Source organism: Branchiostoma lanceolatum, chromosome 16 (genome assembly GCF_035083965.1).
Source record: "Branchiostoma lanceolatum isolate klBraLanc5 chromosome 16, klBraLanc5.hap2, whole genome shotgun sequence".
NCBI lineage: Eukaryota > Metazoa > Chordata > Leptocardii > Amphioxiformes > Branchiostomatidae > Branchiostoma > Branchiostoma lanceolatum.
Window position 1 is genome coordinate 13,383,645 of NC_089737.1, and position 20,447 is coordinate 13,404,091.

General features: G+C 41.8%; 1 protein-coding gene across 1 annotated transcript; it reads left to right on the forward strand.

The window, feature by feature from the left end:
* Positions 1-430: 430 nt before the first annotated feature.
* On the forward strand, positions 431-8,787 carry LOC136421861 (uncharacterized). The gene is made up of 3 exons (XM_066409428.1): positions 431-737; positions 7,728-7,865; positions 8,315-8,787. The coding sequence occupies exons 1-3, from the start codon at positions 541-543 to the stop codon at positions 8,658-8,660; spliced, it is 681 nt and encodes a 226-aa protein (XP_066265525.1). The 5' UTR covers positions 431-540; the 3' UTR covers positions 8,661-8,787.
* The last annotated feature ends 11,660 nt before the right edge of the window (positions 8,788-20,447 follow it).

The following is a 20,447-nucleotide window of genomic DNA, read 5'->3' on the forward strand; positions in this document are numbered from 1 at the left end:
GTTTCATCCTTTTGCCGCGGGGCATTCTGGGTAGAACGTGCAGTCTGACACACCTCTCATGACCCGAATTGATATGACATTGAAAGTCTGTGGTTTCGGTGTCATGGCAAAGTCACGCCGCAACCTACTACTGCCAGTACTGGGAAGAGAATAGCTCTCACTTCGAGTCAATTACTTGGAAGAACTGACACACCCCCATACGTAAAGTATATACTATGGTATACTAGTAACAAAAGACCTACGTACGGCCATTTTGTTTTCGTAAACTCGCGCCAACGTCAGAAGCGTCTATCGGGCGTTTGCGTGAGCAAGTGCAGACCGGTTCTGTTGATATGTTTGGAAGATGACGTAACCATTATGACGTAGACGTCACGTGACAAGCGTGACGTTGAGGGACATAAATAGGGGAACCCCGGTCGGGCTAGCCCATTCAGACTTCCTCGAACTTTTCAGACGACTCCACCGCCAGCTCACTTACGACGAGACGCCAAAGAGTTCACCTGAACGCCTATACTCTCTCTAGTCGTGTCTTTACCAAACATGTTGAGCAAGTCAGTCTACGGGCTCAGCCCGGCTCAGTTAGCGGTCGCCGCAGCGCTCCTGGTCGGGCTCACCTCTCTTCTCTCCCGAAGGACTGAGATCGTGTTCACCGAAGAGATTTTCATCGAGGTCGGAGAAGAACACGTGTACGATTTTCTGTCCGATGTTCGGCTTCTTGACTTGGTTCACCCGTTCAGGTAAGAAGAATTCCTTTCCTCGAGAATTAAGTAGAACATTCTGTGCCGTACAGTTTATAGAAACTCAGATTTCGCCCACTCCTTTAAAGCACACGCCCCTTTTGAAGTTGTTCCCTGTATAACGTGCCTGACTTGATCTTTTTCTTGGTATTCAGTAAATTCTGAAATAAACCCCCATGCCTTCACTAAACCAAGTCAAAGTAAATCAAATCATGAACTTTTAACAATAATAATGCCAGAAAACATTTTGTCCGACAGATAATTATTTCATAAGAATTAAATTCCAAGGTTTAGATAGACTGTACAATTAAACCTCGCAAAGACGATCACTCAGGGGACCAATGAAATGTGTTCTATAGACAGGATTCTCAACACTTGTTTGAACGGTATGTAAAGTGGTCACAATGACCAGGTGGTTCGTATGTAACGGTGGTTTCTTGTACTGGTTTGACTGTATCGTATGAAATGTTTAGATTGTCAAACGCAACACTCTTAGGTATTGTGTTTCGTTTCGCAACAAAAAAACAAACACCCACTCAAAATAATCCCAAAGGATTGTTACTTGTCTGGACGTGTTTGAAAGCTTAAACCAATATGTGCGTAACACCTGTAACTCCATAGTTACAAAGTTTGGAAAGTAAGAGTCACGAGTTTGATGAATAAAGTTTATATTTATAAAATAAACATTTTGTTCCGCCACACAAAGAAGGGAAGCTTCCGGAAGGTTTTGTTTTACGTCTTCTTGAAGTGTTCCGAGTATTTCCGACGGAAGTGGAGTTATTCGATCACTTTCCTTGTGCGGTGCATGAGTCATAGAGGGCGGCACGCGCGAGCTTCGGGTGACCGGCACCCTCTGACATACTGTAAATGCAGAAATTTTCGCGGTGGTTTTTTGTTCGCGGTTTTCGTAAACCACCGCGAAAAGCCGTTCCATTGTGTGACTGTAGCCCTACTATTGTTTCAAACGTGAACTCAAAACCACTCCATTTTCTCCCTACCGAGAATTAAAATCACAGCCAAATTTTTCTGCATTTACGGTATCGCGCGGTCACGGGGCTTACGGAACAAACTTTGGGCGGCATTCTCCCGATAGTTCACTATATATAACCCAGCCCATTTCTATTATATAGATGTACAGTTTTGATTTGATTTATCTATTTGGCTGTAGAACAAAATACAGCCAGGGCTATTACAGAGGGTTAGCCCTGGTAACTGAACAAGATACAATACATGTTCAATGCAAATTTTCACATCGCACATTGAGACGTTTACAACTTTACACGGTCAAACACGGATCAAGATAGCCTCTACCAGGCTCCGCGGATCGCTGGGAAAATAGTAGGAATTTGCCAAATACTGAAATAGAGCGAATAGTATGCCAATGGTAGTCAGCTATACAGAGAAGGTCAATATGCGACCCATGGACCTTATCTGTATAGCTGACTACCCTTGGCATACTATTCCCTCTATAGCTATTTGGCCAATTTCTACTATTTTCCCAGCGATCCGAGGAGCCTGGTAGAGGCTAGGATCCAGCGACCTCTCAATGGTTGTTGAGGACAGGGTGGAACTAACTATGTAAAAATGGACGGGACTGTTTTAACGTGGTTTGAGGCGGTTGCCATGCAGCGCCCGGTGGTTGCCCGACTAGGTTTGACTGTATCGTAGTCTCTTCACCGTTGCTAGTGGGCGTACGTGACTAAAGGAGAGAGCCCTATACTCCTTCTTTTGTCCGATGAAGTATCGCAGCACCGCCACGCCCCTTATAGGTGGCCAGTGTAGTATTACAGGCGAACTTTCACCTGGATTGTCACACACACACACACACACACAAAAAAAACGAAACACAATTACATCACTGTCCTCGTTTGAGCTCGAGCATATTATGACACATATTCGACAGAATGACTGTTACATTGTCGCTATGGCCTGGGCAATCTAGAATCGCTTCACTGAACATCGTCGAAATACCTTCACATATATTGAGAAAGAAAACGTTCCCTATTACAGTAGTAGAAGTAGTAGAAGAACCATACAAATGTCCTCGTCTGAGCGTAGTATGTTTTTGGTGATGCTTTGTCAGACAAATGACAGGACAATTAACCTAAATGACCAAGAATGCCCGGGGACAAGCCTGACTCAAAACAATCGCTCACTGTGCCGGAATGCGACGTATTATGTGATATCTAGTCAGAAAAATGGGTCTTACACTGTCACTATGTCTAAAGAAATCATTCAAAGTGACTAAGAACGCCCCCCGGATAAAAACTGACGCAATAGCCTTCTCACTATCAATCATCCCATCGGAATCTCGCTGGAATTCCTTGTTCTGCTTCAGAAGATTTTTCTAAGTACTCTTCTTGCCTTTTCTCGTATTCACTGCATTTTGTTTCGGCCACCAGCTAGGGATTTGAACTAAAATTTTCTAGATTAAAAAATATGTATAAGTTAACTTTCTTATCTTTTGTGTGTGTGACTTAATCACCGAAAGGCGAAGTTTTGCCATTTCATTGATCTTCAATCACTTTTCGACAACGTTCTTCAGATAACAGTACAAAAAGAATACAAGGCTAACTGTGACGTTGATGAATTTGAATTTTTTGTTCCCAGATCAAAATTTATGGCAAAGTTTACGTTCTTCTTTTTTTCCTGCATGATCTCCATGCGATTTCTCAAATTTGAGGCGAGGTTTTACCATTTCTTTATCTGAATCACCTTTTGACAACATTCTTCAGATAATAATACAAACAGACTACAAGGCTAACTCTTACTGTTTATTAATTTGAATTCTGTTTTCCCAGATAAGATAATGTTAAATCAAAATTCTTGTCTTTCGCGTGTTCATGTGACTTAAATACTATCTGTATCTATATAACCGGTATGCCCTTCGGCGTAACACATAAGGCGTAGTTGTGCCATTTCTTTGATCTGAATCACTGACAACATTCTTAAGATAATAGTACAAAGCGAATGCAAGGTTAACCCTTAGGAATGTTTGTCGATTAGCCTAGTAATCGGCCACCTGGGAGAGGCTATCATATTTCGTCCTTGCACAACTTCTGAGAAGGCCTGTAGAAGCCCCTTATCAAGTCGGGCGGCCTTGTTTGTGAGCCTACCGGAGGTGATAGTTATTTTTCTTGACGAGACTTTGAGATAACTACCAAGCTACCGCGCACCGTACGGAACTAAATTGTCTCCAGGTTTCGCCGATAGGCTATTGTCGGTCAACAACCGTTCTCAGGGCCTGCAACCAATCAGCAACAGTGTAACAATCTTGTACGTTGGACTTTGGCCATGAAGAGTCTTCCGCCACTTAAAAGGGCAGGCTGGTATTTTCAAAGATTATTCGCGATTTCTGTACCAGTCACGGAAGCGATCTATCTTAGCTATTCCTACATGTACAATTCCTACCAGCAAAAGACTTAGATGCTCACATTTACCTCTTTTTAACTTGAAAGTATTACATTTGTATATTTTCCGCGTTGGTTTTAAGAGTCAGAAGGATTTTTACGTGTTTTCTTCACTCGTTTTATGTTGTTAGATCTATTATCCCCTTGGCTAGGGTCAGACTTCGTATGAGTTAAATCAATCAACAAAATGTGGCGTGACTTTGCTCGTGAAATCGAAGCCACCTGTTGATCTAGTCGGATCCACTAAACTTTTAAGTTGAAGGTTGATCTCGGGCGCTTCAAGTTCACCCGAGAAACATCAAGAGAACAAATTTTTTCAAAGAAGTTTGTGTGAATGGAAAACCACTTTGCGTTTCTTGTGAAGATGGAGATAACGAGGAAAGCGCTGGCCTGTTTTTGAATTTTGTGTGTCTGTGTTCTAACCGATTGAAAGCAATTTCAACGATCAAGGCCAAGACCCCATGTCGGTTCGTCCATCCGGACGTTCAACCTAACACACATGTGGTGTTTCTTAATTGTTACAGCTTTAGTCTAAGGGTTATATAATTTCCTGTTGGACCGGAATTATCCGAAAAGGAAGAAGAACATGTTTTTCGTAAGGACACATGCAACACTTTATAACATGTCCTTCATTCAACGCAACAAAGTCAGTGTGTGTGTGTGTGTGTGTGTGTGTGTGTGTGTGTGTGTGTGTGTGTGTGTGTGTGTTTGTGTGTGTGTGCGTGCGTCTCTGTGTGTGTGTGAGTGAGTGAGTGAGTGAGTGAGTGAGCAAACGTACACGTGAGTGAGTGCATGTGTGCATGCGTGTGTGTGTGTGTGGGTGGAACAGAGAGAGTGAAAGAGAGTGAAAGAGAGAGACCAAAAAGTGAATCTGTGAACGAGTGAACAAATGAATAAACAAAGACATACAAAACACAGTTGCAACTTCAAAAACATCTCGTGCAAAACACACACTGTAAGAGAGGGAATCCCGCGGAGCTATATCTGGGAAGGAAATCCCTCGCCGCGTGAGACCAGGGGTGAACAACCTTGGATTTGACAGCGACAGTGAAGTATGCGTGTTTCTGGTTAAAACCTTGTAGTCTCTCTCAATGTCAGAAGGCCGCGTGGTTTGATGGCAAACAGACTGATACCGCGAGGAGATAGCGGGGGTCACAGGGCCTGGGCGGCGGCCAAGAGGCGACCCCGACCCGAAGGCGGCGGGTCTTATTATCGGTGGCGCGGGTTGGGAACGGCAAAGAGCAAGCGCAAGGTCTCGGTGTAATGTGGGAGAGAGAGGGGGTGAAAAGATAAATCAGTCATCATCAATTGAGGTGAAGCATGGTGCTTTGGTAGTGCAATGCGGCTTCGCTACGGCTCATGTTTTAGCCAAGCACACCGGGTCATACCTACTCTTCTCGATATTAAAGTGTGTTGAGTTCTTTTACGTGCAGAGGTTTGACGCTTGAGGCTTGCGCCTGAAGTTCCCTCATACACGGGGCCACCGGCTTTACGTCACCATCTGAATTGACGAATGCGATCCCTTACAACATGTCCGACCCTAGGATCGAACTCAGCCCAACGGATCTACGGAATTTGATCCAGTAAACGTGTTGTACATCGCCCTGGGTTTGGGGTATTCGCGTGGCCTAGATTCAGGGACAGTTAACAGGTGGTAGCGTTTTTCGGCGTTGGCAAAAAAAGCAACGGTCGCGGGGCACTGGGTTTTTCCAGATATAACCGATCGAGCTTGAGAAACGTTACGTCGGTTACGATTTTTCCTTTCAACATCTGCTTGGAGATTGAAAGTTCGGTTTTACTGCTCGTTTAGATTTTGAACCGAGAGAGCGAAAAATGCTTATGCAAATAGAGCTACTGAATCGTCCTTCCCAATACACGAGCGAGGTATTGATAATTCTTTGTGGTTTTCTCGTTTTGTATTAGTGTGCATTACGTCTTTGTTAATTTCAAAATAACCCAATAATATTATGCATATTACACTGTTGAATTGTTGTTCTTTTTTTGGTTGAACATCAAAATTTAAATCTAAAACAGTTTACATTTGCTGTATCATATCCTTTTTTCTCAGGTGGATGTTTAGTAGCAGTAGCAAACATAATTCTTACCCTCTCCCAGCACTAGCACACACTATCAAGTACACGACAATAGCTTGTATACTGATGCTTTGGGAGAGTTTATTTCTGGTTTAAAGCCTCCTTGCCTTACAAATACAAGATTGACAGCAAAATAAACGACTTTTACAAGCTAAGCATCCGTTGGAAAACATTGAAGTGTAATCCAGAAGAACGCTAGTCAATGCAAGGGCGATGAACTATACCAGCAGTGACGCAACCAAACCACAACTTGTTTTTTCAGGGCACATCCAAAAGAAAACACCGTTTTGGGTTGCCTATTTTGAAAGTCCTGCTCACAATGCGAAGCATTTTTAGCTTTGGTTTTCACTTACTGAACAAGCGAGGGCCTTGTCATAGGGACCCCATTGACCACAATATAAACAGTGAGCATTGTATTACACCTTGACGGAAAATACTAAACGACCGGGCCCCTTTGTTTTCTGTAAGTAGCGCTGTGATCTTTGGGAATTTACACCCGTAGGAACATTTTTTCACACCGTTTGGTCTTTCATAAACTAGTGGTCAAGCATGCTGTTACCACTGTTACAGTCAACCTCCGTGAAAGGAAAATATTGCGTTACCTATTTATAACTTTGCTAACGTGCCGCGTAACGAGCCTTTGGGGACAAAAGTTCAAGAGCCGATAGAACACTCTAGAACAACTTTTATTCGTTGAGGTTTACCACTTTGGTGGCCGGATCAACATAACAGTTGACCATTACCTAGCCTCCGATGCAGACTCCTATCACATTACAGCCGGGAGGAGACCATTACCTTTCCAATATGTCAACCTGAATAGACTACAGGTTTTGAAACACTCACACTGGTCACACCGGAAGGATCCCTACGCGTTCATGTGTGTGATGGGTTCTTTAGCCTGGTCGTGGCGTGGCTCTCCTCAAACACGGGACCTTTAGCTTTATGTCCCATCAAAGAGGACGTCCCTAACTGAAGCTAGGTACTCATTTTCACCTGAGTCGAGTGGGGAAATAGATGTTAAATGCCTTTCCCAAGGACACAACATCGGGGCCTGCTTGGGATTCGAACCCAGAACCTTTTAAAATCTAGTTCAAGAATCCTAGCCAAGAAAGGTAATAGTCAAATTCCCTGTGGCGTCAGTGTGGCGTAACGGCAGGGTGTTCGGCCCAGAACCAAGAGGTCCCGAGTTCGAATCCCCCTGACGCCACCGATGTTGTGCCCTTGGGAAAGGCACTTAACACGGCTTTTCTCACTTCGCCCAGGTGTATAAAGATGGGTATGTTGTTATCTGTACGTGGTACTGTTAATATAAGTTATAAAAACTTGAGTGCAGTGCCACGTCGTCCTTGTCTGTCAAAAACCGAAGTAAAAAACAAAAACAAACAATCCTAACCACAAGACCATCTTGCCACTGACACTGTATCCCCTGTACTGTAGTAAGATGCAGAACCAGAAATGTAAAATGTGTTCTTTGTTGTGTTTTCCAGAGTTGGAGCGTTCAACCTCACGCCCAGTACAGGGAAGGACGGGTATGAAGAAGTGAAATACACCAACATAGAGAAAGTCGACTACTTCGGCCTGTACGAGGATGCACTGGTCTTCCCCGTTCACACACGCTTCATGAAGTAAGTTGGACTTCATTACGTCAGTTTTGTTTCTTCAATGTTTCTCTTCTTCTCCCTCCCGCTTTCACTCCATCCCTTTCATATCCCCCTCGTTCAATCCCTCCCTCCCTCCCTTTCATATCCCCCCTCGTTCAATCCCTCTCTCACTATCTTTCTTCTATCTCCAGATCTCCCTCTCTTTCTTTTATCTTCTCCATGAATTCCTCATTCGCTCCCTCCATTCACTCTTCCTCACTCCATCACTCTACTTTCTTTCTTCCTCCCTATCTCCTTCTCATACTCTTTTCCTCCCTCACTCCGTTACCCTACCCTTCTCACTTCCTCTCCTTCTTCCTTCCTTCCTTCATTCATTCATTCGCTCGCTCGCTCATCATTCAATTTTTCATTATGATGTGAACGATCAAAAAAAATCCTAATACTAATTTTGAATTCTGCTCTTGCTTGTACAGACCACTCGGTGAGATCCGTTCATCCTACGATGTCCTAGACGGCACGCTATTGGCCCAGCAGTGCTTCACCTTGAGTGCAGCAGAACGCAACGGAGCCAACGGCACCCTCGTCACGGACACCAGTCGCATTCAGCTGCCGTGGATGTACGCCCACTTTACCATATGGAAGGGTGGTGAGGCGCACCACAGAATCCTGGGAGGTATGAAGGCCCTCTTGGAACGGGGTTATAGAATCGACAATCTGCCGATGGGTCGGCTTCCGAACCATTATTACCAAACAATGTTGCTGGAAGAATCGTTAGAGATAAAGCCAGTGTTTCACATGTATACTTCTTACTTATCGTGAAGTGTGAAGGATAGTCTTGCTGGGCAAGAGATCTGTTCTATCTCAGGAAAAAAAAGAAAAACGTTTGGCCACTATACTCGGCCATAAATGTTCTAAATAAGGGCTAATGTCTCAACTTTGGTAAAGTAGAGAAAACGTTCCAGATAGTCTTTTATCCCAGGTATCACGTGATCTGTGTCTTCTGCTCATTGGTTATCGGCTAGTCAAAACTGTTGGTGGTTGGTTGATTTTGAATTACAAAAAAGACGGAGCGCTACAAAAACGCTTACTACTTGTTAAATGAGTTGAATTTCAGTTGGAAATGGCTATCATATCATGACAATACTTCTATGAAAGGTGGTGTTAGGAAGAGGGGTGCTATACTTCAAGTGCAGTTTAGCCAACATAGCAAATATAGTATCCTGGGATCGAGAGTCACACACACTGGGGACGAGGCTTGTTTCAGTTCCAGGCTCTACCTTCACCAAGGTAGAGTCTGGAACTGAAGTAGGATGGCACTCAAGCTACAATATCACAAGAAAAAAAAAGAATCAATGTATAGCAAGTACAATAAGAAAGCCAAGCGACTATTTGTAAAAGTGACCATAAGTAATGGACTGATTGTCATAGATGTCCGAGCTCAAGCGTTTATTGGGTATTCCTTTTTAATTTATCATTATTTATTAAATCTTAAGTTATTTTGCAATGTTTTAACGTATATTCATATACGAAAACTGCTAGAAAGAAGTCTGATTGAAAAACCAGTGGAAAGTACAACCACGTAAGCCCGTTTTGGGACCAAATGTATCATTCTTTTTGTACAATGATAATGTATGTATTTTATACGAGCCACACTACGTAACTTATATATTGAAACATGTTATTTATATTAGCACAGAAAAAAACGATGTTTGCTACATTTGTGTAATGTTTTGTCAGTGAATAGAGTGTGTGACTGTATTCAAACGGAGAGGGGAGGCCGTTTATTTTATTGTCCATTAGCAGAGTTGTTGGAGATAATTGTGGCCTTCTTCGGGGGGGTCAAATGTCGGCTCTCTCCCCCAAGAAAATGAGGCATATGATAAGAAGGTCACTATCTTCTTCCCCAACCTCTGCTTTGAGAGTAGTTTATTTGAAATTGTACTGTGTAGATCAGGGCTATCACCAGGACAAAAATTTTATTGTTGAGACGGACAAAAATTTTAACAAAAAATCTGAAATTCTTGACTTGATGATGATGAAAATGTATTTTGGTAAGCTTAAAATGACAGATTTAACAACAAAAATTGGGCTTGAAAACAACGAGTGGGATGGAAATAAATTCAAAGCTGGAGATAGCCCTGGTGTAGATTAGTCTTTGCCATCTAAAACCATTCTGTAAGTGCGCAGTGGTTTCTGACACAAGGCACTGTCCCCCTCCCCGCACCTTAATTGTTGGTAAAAGAGAACCAGAGGAATGTATGTCACCTACCCATGTGGTAGACATGTCATCATGCCAGCTTTCTCTGTGTCAATAAAATCTGAAACCAGACCAGACCTGCTTTGTGTTCTCGCCTGTCTATGTTTGAGCAGCAGTACCCAGTGACGTCATGTCCAGGCCTTGGGGGGTACAAGTGACGTCATCAGACCGGTCCTTATCTTGGTTCTTTATGGGAGTTTGAGATTTCCGAAGACTCGGCTGATTTGAAAGAACAACAGTCCAAAGTCCGAAAGCAAATAGTTACACGCTTTGTGGTTGCAGGGATAATGCTGAGGATATGATTTATGGTGTATTTGAGGTGAATACAGAATAGAAAAAAAGAGCTTTTGATAAAGCTTTTGATAAAGCTGAATCTAATATTATTGACTTTATGATAAAACGTCAACTATCGCAATATTCAACTGGGCACACAAGGACATTAAAAAGTCGCTTATTATGGGTGGAGCTCGAGGTTAAGACAAATATCCCGTCGAGCAAGTTAAAGAACCCACTACAAGAGCTTGGGGTCCATCCTGGTGTGACCGAATCAAACCTATCTTCTCTTAGACCTTAAACCTTAATCAAGCTTAGATCCTCCCACAACTTCAGTGTTATATACACGTAGGTCGGGAAATGGTGCCCCTCCGGAGACCTCGACTCTGTGACGATAGTTCCATTTCCTTAATTACGTAGCTTGTGCTTACTGCCCAATACGACTTTGCGAAAGGTATTTTTCAAAAGATAACTTCACCCCTAAAGCTCTAATTGTACCTTCACAATAACACAGCACATGTACTTGGACATATTTTTCTCACAAAATATAAATCACAACGTCAATCGTTTCCAAGACCATTTGCTTGTACAGCTTTGTGCCCAGTGTTCTCGTACAATAGTAAGTATGCGATAAACGCCACGTCTGCTATTAGGTTTGGGAACATACTAGTGGAACATACTAGAACCTGTTCACAGTACCCGAGACGTGACGTCCTAAGCAGTCCAACAGAGCAGAAGAAATATCGTTCGACGTCTGTCGCACTGGAATAGACCGAAATTGCATACGGGTCAGTAACTCTGTCTAACTTTGACTTTCATGTGTACCAGGGTACAATGTGAATATTGTGAATAAGTGTTACTCTCCAAGCAGAGGAGGGGTTCCGGCTGGTTTTTGACGTGCTTTAGACGTTTTTGTCGGGCTTTCTATTTCGTCTTTTTTTGTCTTACAAAATGACAAAGTAGGAAGCCCGACAAAAACGTCTAAAACACGTCACCAACCAGCCGGAATTGCACGAACCCCTCCTCTGCTTTGAGAGTAAAGGAGTGTTGTGTATTAATCAACTATGACAAGTTTAATGTACAGTTTATATGTCGCCACTTTACGTTGGGGTAGAGATCGTGATGTTGGATAATTCTTCCGGTACAGATCGTGATCAGATCTAGAGATTTCCTGCGACAGAGATTGCGAATATGATACTAGGAATATGCTAGGATGGTCTCCAAATTTATATATCCTTAATTTCGAGCCAATCCATTGACTTGAAGTGACATGAATCGAAGTTAAAATATTCTGGCTGTCCTTTAAGGAAATATCTTTACATTTACAGGCGTAAACTTCGATCGGGATCTCTACTAACAGAATAACCAATGCTGTCATATTGCAGTTTCTACCCTGACGACATTCCCATGTAAGAAAAAGCAGCGAAACATTTCGCCCTAGAGCACGTTAACTGAAGTCAGGGAGTAAAGGTTTGTGTACAAAAGCAGTCAGCTGAATATTTCCTTTGTGATGTATACGTGGCGAGTTGGAGCATGTAGCTTGGGTTGGGCATGACTTGCGATAATGTTTGTTCCGCTTCTGAATTTTCCCGGTGTATGGACACGTACAATTGTGATATAGACAAGGACAACTTCCACAAATGGTTGACAAAACAATTGATGCACAGAAGGAATTTAGAGGGGTTTAGAAATTGAAACAATTACAGCCAGAATAACCAAGTAAAAAAGAGGGATAAAGGTGAATTTGGCAAATGTTGTACGAGTGTGAATAAATAAATAATAAGATACTTCTTAATAATCTTATATGTAATTGTTACATGCATATTATAGACGGACAGTCGGACCTGTCTAAGATGACCACTCAAGCTAACTTGAACAAAAGCTACAGTACACTGGCTGTCACTTGTCGCTTAATACAGTTTTTTTTTGTCTAGTGATAAAATATCAAAGGCCATGTGGTCCTTATGTAGAGGTGGTCACTAGTACAGGTTTAACTGTATATCAATGGTCAGGTGGTCCTTATGTAGCTAGAGGTGGTCACTAGTACAGGTTTGATTGTATATCAATGTCCAGGTGGTCCTTATGTAGAGGTGGTCACTAGTACAGGTTTGACTGTATATCAATGCCCAGGTGGTCCTTATGTAGAGGTGGTCACTTGTACAGGTTTGATTGTATATCAATGTCCAGGTGGTCCTTATGTAGAGGTGGTCACTAGTACAGGTTTGATTGTATATCAATGTCCAGGTGGTCCTTATGTAGAGGTGGTCACTAGTACAGGTTTGACTGTATATCAATGCCCAGGTGGTCCTTATGTAGAGGTGGTCACTTGTACAGGTTTGACTGTATATCAATGCCCAGGTGGTGCTTATGTAGAGGTGGTCACTTGTACAGGTTTGACTGTATATCATTGGCCTGGTGGTGCTTATGTAGAGGTGGTCACTGGTACAGGTTTTACTGTATATCAATGGCCTGGTGGTCCTTATGTTGCTAGAGGTGGTCACTAGCAGAGGCTTGCATTGTCTCTGGACAACTCCTATAAATCAATACATGTATTTCAAGTGATCTGCATCTATCTTTCTATCACGTCTAACACCCCCTCCCCCTTCCCAATTAAAAATTGATGATTGGAACATTCCGGGACATTATAGTCAATAATGGAACAGTCATCATCGTAAATATATGATGACTTGGCAAACTCACGCGATCCATTTCCTTTCAAATCTCGCGAGAGTTGAATTTGTAACCGTTCAAAAGGAAAAGCCTTTCTTTCTTGCCATTTTTTAAAACCAATTCCACAACCTAAGATTATACTGATCTTTAAACTTAGTGGGAAGACAACGCGCTCAAAACGCACGTTACAATGTATATAGAAAGACCGGTCTATTCGTTACCATCAAGGATTTATTGCGCCACCTAGCGTTGGACTTGGATACTGCACGTCACATCACTTCAAAGGACCCGAAAGGCGATCCTAATTACGTATTCATCACCCCATTAGGTTGAGGGCTCCGAACAATAGAGCCAAAGTAACTAGGAAACCAAAAGAAAGCTTCCATCTCCTACCCAAATGCCGTGTGACACCGCCATCAATGGAAAAAACCCAAGGGAACGTAAGAAACATATTAGTGGAATGACATATAAAGGACTGAATCCGGCTATTGTCACACGGATTCCTTCACCAGAGACGATACGGAAGGGTTAAATCCTTGGTTTTCTTGACGTTGTTCAACCGCAGAATCAGTGAATGTTATATAGTAATGTCTAAAGTTGCCACGAAATGCTAGTATAATCTAGTTGCGGAAACTGAGGTGGAATTTCGGGGTGAGTCATTGTCTTTGAATCGTTATGTTTTAAACGTCCATGCTTCAAATATCGACTATATACTATAGGAAAAAAATTATATCGAAGGATTAAATCGTTGGTTTTCTTGACGTTGTTCAACCGCAGAATCAGTGAATGTTATCAAGTAATGTCTAAAGATGCCACGAAACGCTAGTATTATCTAGTTGCGGAAACTGAGGTGGAATTTCGGGGTGAGTCATTGTCTTTGAATTGTTATGTTTTAAACGTCCATGCTTCAAACATCGACTAGATAGGAAAGAGTGATTGTTTAGGTTTGCCTATAGACAGAAAATTAAAGATATTTTGTTGTCTCTGTATTGATTGTTTAAAATTCTGAGTTGATCTTAGTGACATGTTCACCACAAAAGTGGAAGCTTTGATATATATCACGATTGCTTTACTTATGGGTATAATCTTGGGATGGGCGTGGTGTATATTCATATATATAAATATGCGTATAATATGTAATAAAGATATAATGTTGTGTGTTATGTGGTATGATATTTGTGTCGTTCTTATGTCTTAGGTCATCTATAACATCGGGTAACCAGAGATGGTCTCGAGATGTTTACTGTGTGTTGCTGTCTTATGTAGTTATCTTAAAGGTAAGGAATTTGTCTGTTTGTTTGTGTGTGAATGTGTGTGTGCGTGTATGTCTGTGCGTGTATGTGTATGTATGTGTCTGTGTGTGTCTGTGTGTGTGTGCATGTGTCTGTGTGTGTGCGTGTGTGTGTGTGTGTGTGCATGTGTCTGTGTGTGTCTGTGCGCGCGTGTGTGTGGTGTGTATGCATGCTAAAATAGGGCACATCACTAAGCTAGAGTACGAGTACATAGATTGACGAAAGTTATCATCATTATCACATGTGGTAAGTACATAAAGCTGAGAACTCAATCACAAAATTATATTGATAACCTATAAATTGTACGTGTTATAAGTACAACAACATATAAGTATGATTTTAGTGGATCAGACTTTTCTTAAAATTGTAATGTTGTTTTCTTTTTCTGCAGTTACATCTGGCATTAAGTGTGTCCTGTGTAGTGGTAACTTTGGGGAGAGTCAGGCATGTATGGACAACACCACTGCAGTGGACTGCCCAAGCTATAAAAATGTCTGCTACTCCACGAAATGGATCATTGCTACAAGTAAGATGGTCAAACGCTCGAAACTATGCACCTTCTCCCCACCCAAAATTAGCACATATGATCCTATATTAGGTAAATGCAATTGTATTTCAGCAGGGCTAGGGATAGTCTTTGCACTGTGCAAATAGTTATAGAAACATGTACTTTAGGAAATGTTTATATCTTGCTGTTCCGTAAACCATATATGATGCATATATTTTGTACTTCGTCGTTTCCCTACATCTAGCTTTAACGGTTTGTAGTTGTACAAGACCTCATGATAGGAACAGTAGAGAGACATCTAGCGATTACCATCTGAACTACAGTCATGTAATTTCACGATACTGTTCTCTTATCGTTGAAAGGAGTGTTTTGACAGAAATTAGGACGTTGAACAGCACAATTCACAAGAAAGCTCTTTCTCTCTCTCTCCCCTTAATATATATAGGGAGAGAGAGAGAGAGAGAGAGAGAGAGAGAGAGAGAGAGATTGTGAATTTTGCTGTTCAACGTCTTTCTGTCAAAACACTCATTTTAATGATAAGAGAACGGTATTGTGAAATTACATGACTGGAGAGAGGGGATGCGATGAAAGATCTCCATGTTAACATTTCCATGTACTGTAAATGCATTTAAGTTCGCGTGGTTTTTATTTCGCGCTAAGGCGAAAAAGGAGTGTTCGCGGTGGTTTTAAGTTTGCGGCAGCGCTATAGTCACATACTGCTACAGTATTCGACAAATATGTTTGCGGTGCCGGTGCGGGAAACGGTCGCCGCGACAACCGCGAGCATAAAACCACCGAAAACATTTCTGCATTTACAGTATTTCTCTCTCTCTTTTTTCTCATTTCAAGACAAAGAAATGACTGGTTTCACTCGTGGTTGCGCCACGGTCGGGATAGAACCCGGATGTTACAAGAACGTCGACAAGGTCATCGTGTGTACGTCATACTGTCTGACTGACGGCTGCAACACGGACGATCCCGGGGACGGGGCATCTTCTTTGCGTTCGTCTGCGATCCTGGTAGTCTGTCTTCTTGCAATGGTCATGTTAATAATACCATGAGAAATGATTATTTATAATAATATTGTTTTAAGGATATACTTAGATTTGTACATACAACTTTATCTACTTAGCATTCATCAATTTAAGAGAAAGAGCATGGACTTTGAACACACTCCACTACCAGTGGACTAGCCCCTCGCTGTAGTGCTAGCCCCTCGCTGTGTGGCCCAGGACATGGTACCACTCTATACACCAAACGCGTTTGTAATGGTTTAAACTTTTAACTGGGCCTAAGTACCATTTGGGTAAGGAAATATTGAAAAAACTACCGACCTTTAAAGCTGAATTGTATTTGTATCTCTATCCCCATCCTCTCTTTTATGGAATTGGAAAATAGGTACCAGTCGGACAGGTCACGGGCTACTTTTAGCTGGCTTTTACGGGTTTCATTTGCAGGCGAGAAATGTTTTTAAACTTTCCCGTAGACCGACTTTCCTGACCAACTTTTCCTATTTTTGCCGAATTTTACGATCCCTTAATACCCCCAAGACCTGGTGGAGGCTAGTTAATAGCTATGAAAAAGGTCTCTTGTTAATGTTGAGTAACAACAGATCTGTGACTGTGAGTGGAGAGACTCACACAAAACCCTGTGTGGAAGTAGTGATTAATTATTTACATCTGTTGTGTTTGCCAAGTACGCTTAGAGCACTGTAGAGTCTCTGTGTGCTATTATACGCTACTGTGAAAGGCGGGGCAAACCATCAACGTATGCTGCAGGGGGTGTACGGGATGTAACAACTATCTTCGTATGAAGTCATTGCTATAATGGTACAATCCTAAATGCTAATATGGTAATACAAGTGTATTCAGTAAATAGATCGTATTGAAATCAATGTATTTCGTAATAAAAACAGAGCAATTTAGGAACACTGAGTGTGGTGTCATCCCTGCTTGAGAATGGAATCGCCTCAATAAGCTCCTTTTTATGACGATGCAACAGGTGGATTTTCCGATCTCGGCTGTTTTTCGTTAGGACCTTTCGACGCAGCTGACATCGATGCCGAAATAATGGTACGTATACAGTTTGGCTGGTCAGAAAAAGAATTTGCTAGCTATACACTAGTTGATTCGTCCTAATTTGTTCACAAAATTAAGCGCCAGTATTGTATGCAGGTTACTGGGTAAAATTTGGATATGATCTATTTGTGACTTATATACAACGTAGAACTACAAAAAAAATGGTGTGACCTTCCCTATGTGTAAACGTGCGTTCGATATATAGTAGTAAGAAATCAAGTCCAGTGCGACTAGTATATTTCCACCCGCAAGTATACGCTTAGCCCTGTGTTTTCTTAATACAAATTAGCGTTACCTTTGATATACGGCATATGTATTTATCATTTGAACTACCATTTAATGATAATGGTATGCATGATATGTATATGATCGCCACGCAGATCGCATTCGTGCTTTGATCTCTTAAGATAAACATGACCTCTGTCCTTAGTAATCCTGGGTTCTTTCTCGTTTCATGTTCTCGCAAAGCTAATGATTTACACGTGCGAAAATCGCCGACTATTGTCGTCTGTGTTTAAACTTTCCCAGGTACACATTGGGCACGTTTACGTCATAGCCGTCGCCATGACAACGTTAGGTGAGCGCACGACTGAGATTTGTTTTCGGGTTCAGGAAGGTTTCTAAAAGTTGCTAGTTCTCTTCGGTATTACGTATTGCTTTGCAATAACGTTTGACAGATAAAGGCCAAAACGGCATTATAATTTTAAAGATGGCATACTCCCCAAACCGATAAAAACGCATGCGCACGAATGAGAAAAAAAGAGTAGCAAAAATGTAGTGCTGGCGCAATAAGAAATCTATATACAAACATTCAGGTTGGAATACATGCATATGAGCATAATCAAATTGACTATTTAATGACTCGTCATGTATATACATAATCAATAGTGGTTACTAAAAATTTCTATCTATCGATTCAATTATTTTTTACGATCAATAGACTTCATTGTAAGAAGTCATATTCATCAATTGATCTATCTAACTATGTTAATAATCATGTTAACATAATCATTTGAACTGCATGTTTGTAGTAATGACAGGAACAGGACTTGAGTGTCTTCAGTGCTTCGCCACTTCTCTACCTTCCTCGTCGGAAGATGTCGACCGTTGCCGAAACTTCACGAACCCAGCCGACGCTACGCCGTGCACCGACGGAAAATCCCGATACTGTTTTGTACAAGAGAAAATCGTAGGCAAGTTGCAGCACCAACATATTTTTTTACCCGACACGCTCACTGTTTCAACTTTTTACGTCCAAGAAGGTTAGATATCCATTGCGCATGCTCAGTTTTAACAGTGAACCGACTCATAACTGAGAAGCTTTTTCTCTTTTCTTGTCTTTCTTCTTTTCTCAGCCGACAGAACCACCCAGTTCACGAGAGGCTGTGCCCGTACCCAGGTTGGCGGGGGATGCCGGGAAATGCCTGAGCCAATCGAAGGGACGGACTGCATCGTTTACTGTGACGACTTTCCGGGGTGCAATAATGCCACCAGTCGCGCGGTGGCGCTTCATACGCATTCGTCTAGCAATGTCAAGCTACATGTATTTATGGCTGTGTCATTAGGTTGTTTGTCGTTTAAATTGTGTGTGTAAAAGTGCGTTGTTAGTACAATATAAACGTTGGTCAACACTCTTAACTTACGTGAAGTACCGTATAATTTATTCCGACCTTTTTTGTATGAGGTAAAAAAAAATGGAAGTTTCGGCGCAATTCACTTTTAATACAAGGCCGATTTGTTATATGTTTGCTCAATAAACCATCCACTACTACTGCATTGAAGTAGGTCAAGCAGAATATGCAAAATTGGAGGTCCCGTATTGTAAGGACACATACATCGGGGAAATAAGCCAGCCTTTGAGGACAAGATAAAAGCAACATTGCAGAGCCAGCAACAGTGAATTTTCTTCTGCCATATGGCATCATCTCAACAAACATAACGGACATTCCTTCCATCTTGACTCTACGGACATCTTAGATAGGGAATCGCGATAGCATGAACGTGGTGTCAAGGAAGCGGTATATGAACGGATCCATCGACCGTCGCTGAACCGGAAAGGGGGCCTACGGATTAAACTTTCTAGTACTTGGGACAATGCTTTACAGCGTACTTAAGGTATTTGATACAGGTCTGCTTTTGTAATTTAATGCTTCTTTGACTCATCTTCTTGTATTGTAGAACGAACATCTCATCCGTTACCTTTTGTTTATCTAGAACATATTTTAGATTTCTTAGCCGTTACCTGTTGTTTGTTTAGAGCTTAGGAACATTAATTCTTGACGCATCCGTAGGTAAACTTCATTCTCCTCGTTGAAAAAGGGTAGTCGGATGGACGCCCGAAACATCCGATTTTTATCGTAATTTGTCCAGTAGAAATGTTTAAATTGTACCACTCTATTTGCTTACCTGGATGTTTAACACTCATAAACGTATGGCTAGGAGTACATTTTTTTGTTTGTTTTGTGTCTTATGTTGTCTTCATATTTTTCGCTCTCACAAGCAACCCGGCCGGGCTCGCTTTGGAAATGGTACCGTAGCTTCAGGCAGTGTACTCAGTCTTGTAGAGACTGTGACTATGTACTGTAAATTCAGAAATGTTCGCGGTGGCTCTATGTTCACGGTTTTAGCGGTAAACTTTCAGCGCGAACTTAAAACCACCGCGAAACTTTTTACCCACCTATGACTGTAGCACTACTATTGTTTCAAACGCGAACTTAAAACCACCGCAACCAATCCATTTTCTTCATACCGCGAAAAAAAAACACGCGAACTTAAATGCATTTATAATATAGCTAGCGTATTAGTGCTCACATATTCGATTTGAAAAACATATATTCCATTCTAAATTACATACCCATTCGATTTAAAAAAAACCGTATACGATCTTTTTGATACTGTTTCCGCTTCGTAGCACTGGCACTCAAAGCACGTACAAAGGGCGTTTTCGTAAGGTGACTCGGACGTGTGCGTCTAAGATTACCACACAGATAACAAACTGTTCAACCAGCAAACAAGCTGTTCAACCGTTGTGACCGCCGTCTTACCTTGGAACTTAACGATTTCAAGAAACAACTAACTCTGGGGAGGTAAGTAACTCCTCGAACCACTTCAAGAGCTTATCCCTTACGTGAGAGAGGTGCTTTTGTAAACAAAACGCGGCTTTTGAGCACACGAGCACTATTACTTTACAGGTGTTCTACAGACCATACCTTCTTGGTGGTACTCTAGTGTTCTAATACGGCCAAAATAGATAGGCATTGCCGTTCTGATCAAGTTTGATTACGGTAGAACAGGCGAGAAATCGAAAAAAAAACAGCTAAAATGAAGGGGAAAGGCATAGAAAACAGCCAGGTGGCCGTGACCGTAATAATGGTGGCCATGACAATGGGCGTGTGTCATGTGAAGTCGTGTCCGCCATCTTGTTTCATACCTGTCAAAACAACATCTGTAACCAAAAGTGTTCTCGCCGCAAAAACGCCACCTACGTCGGCTAATTATAGCGGCGAAAAGCAGTATTCTAGTCAGAAG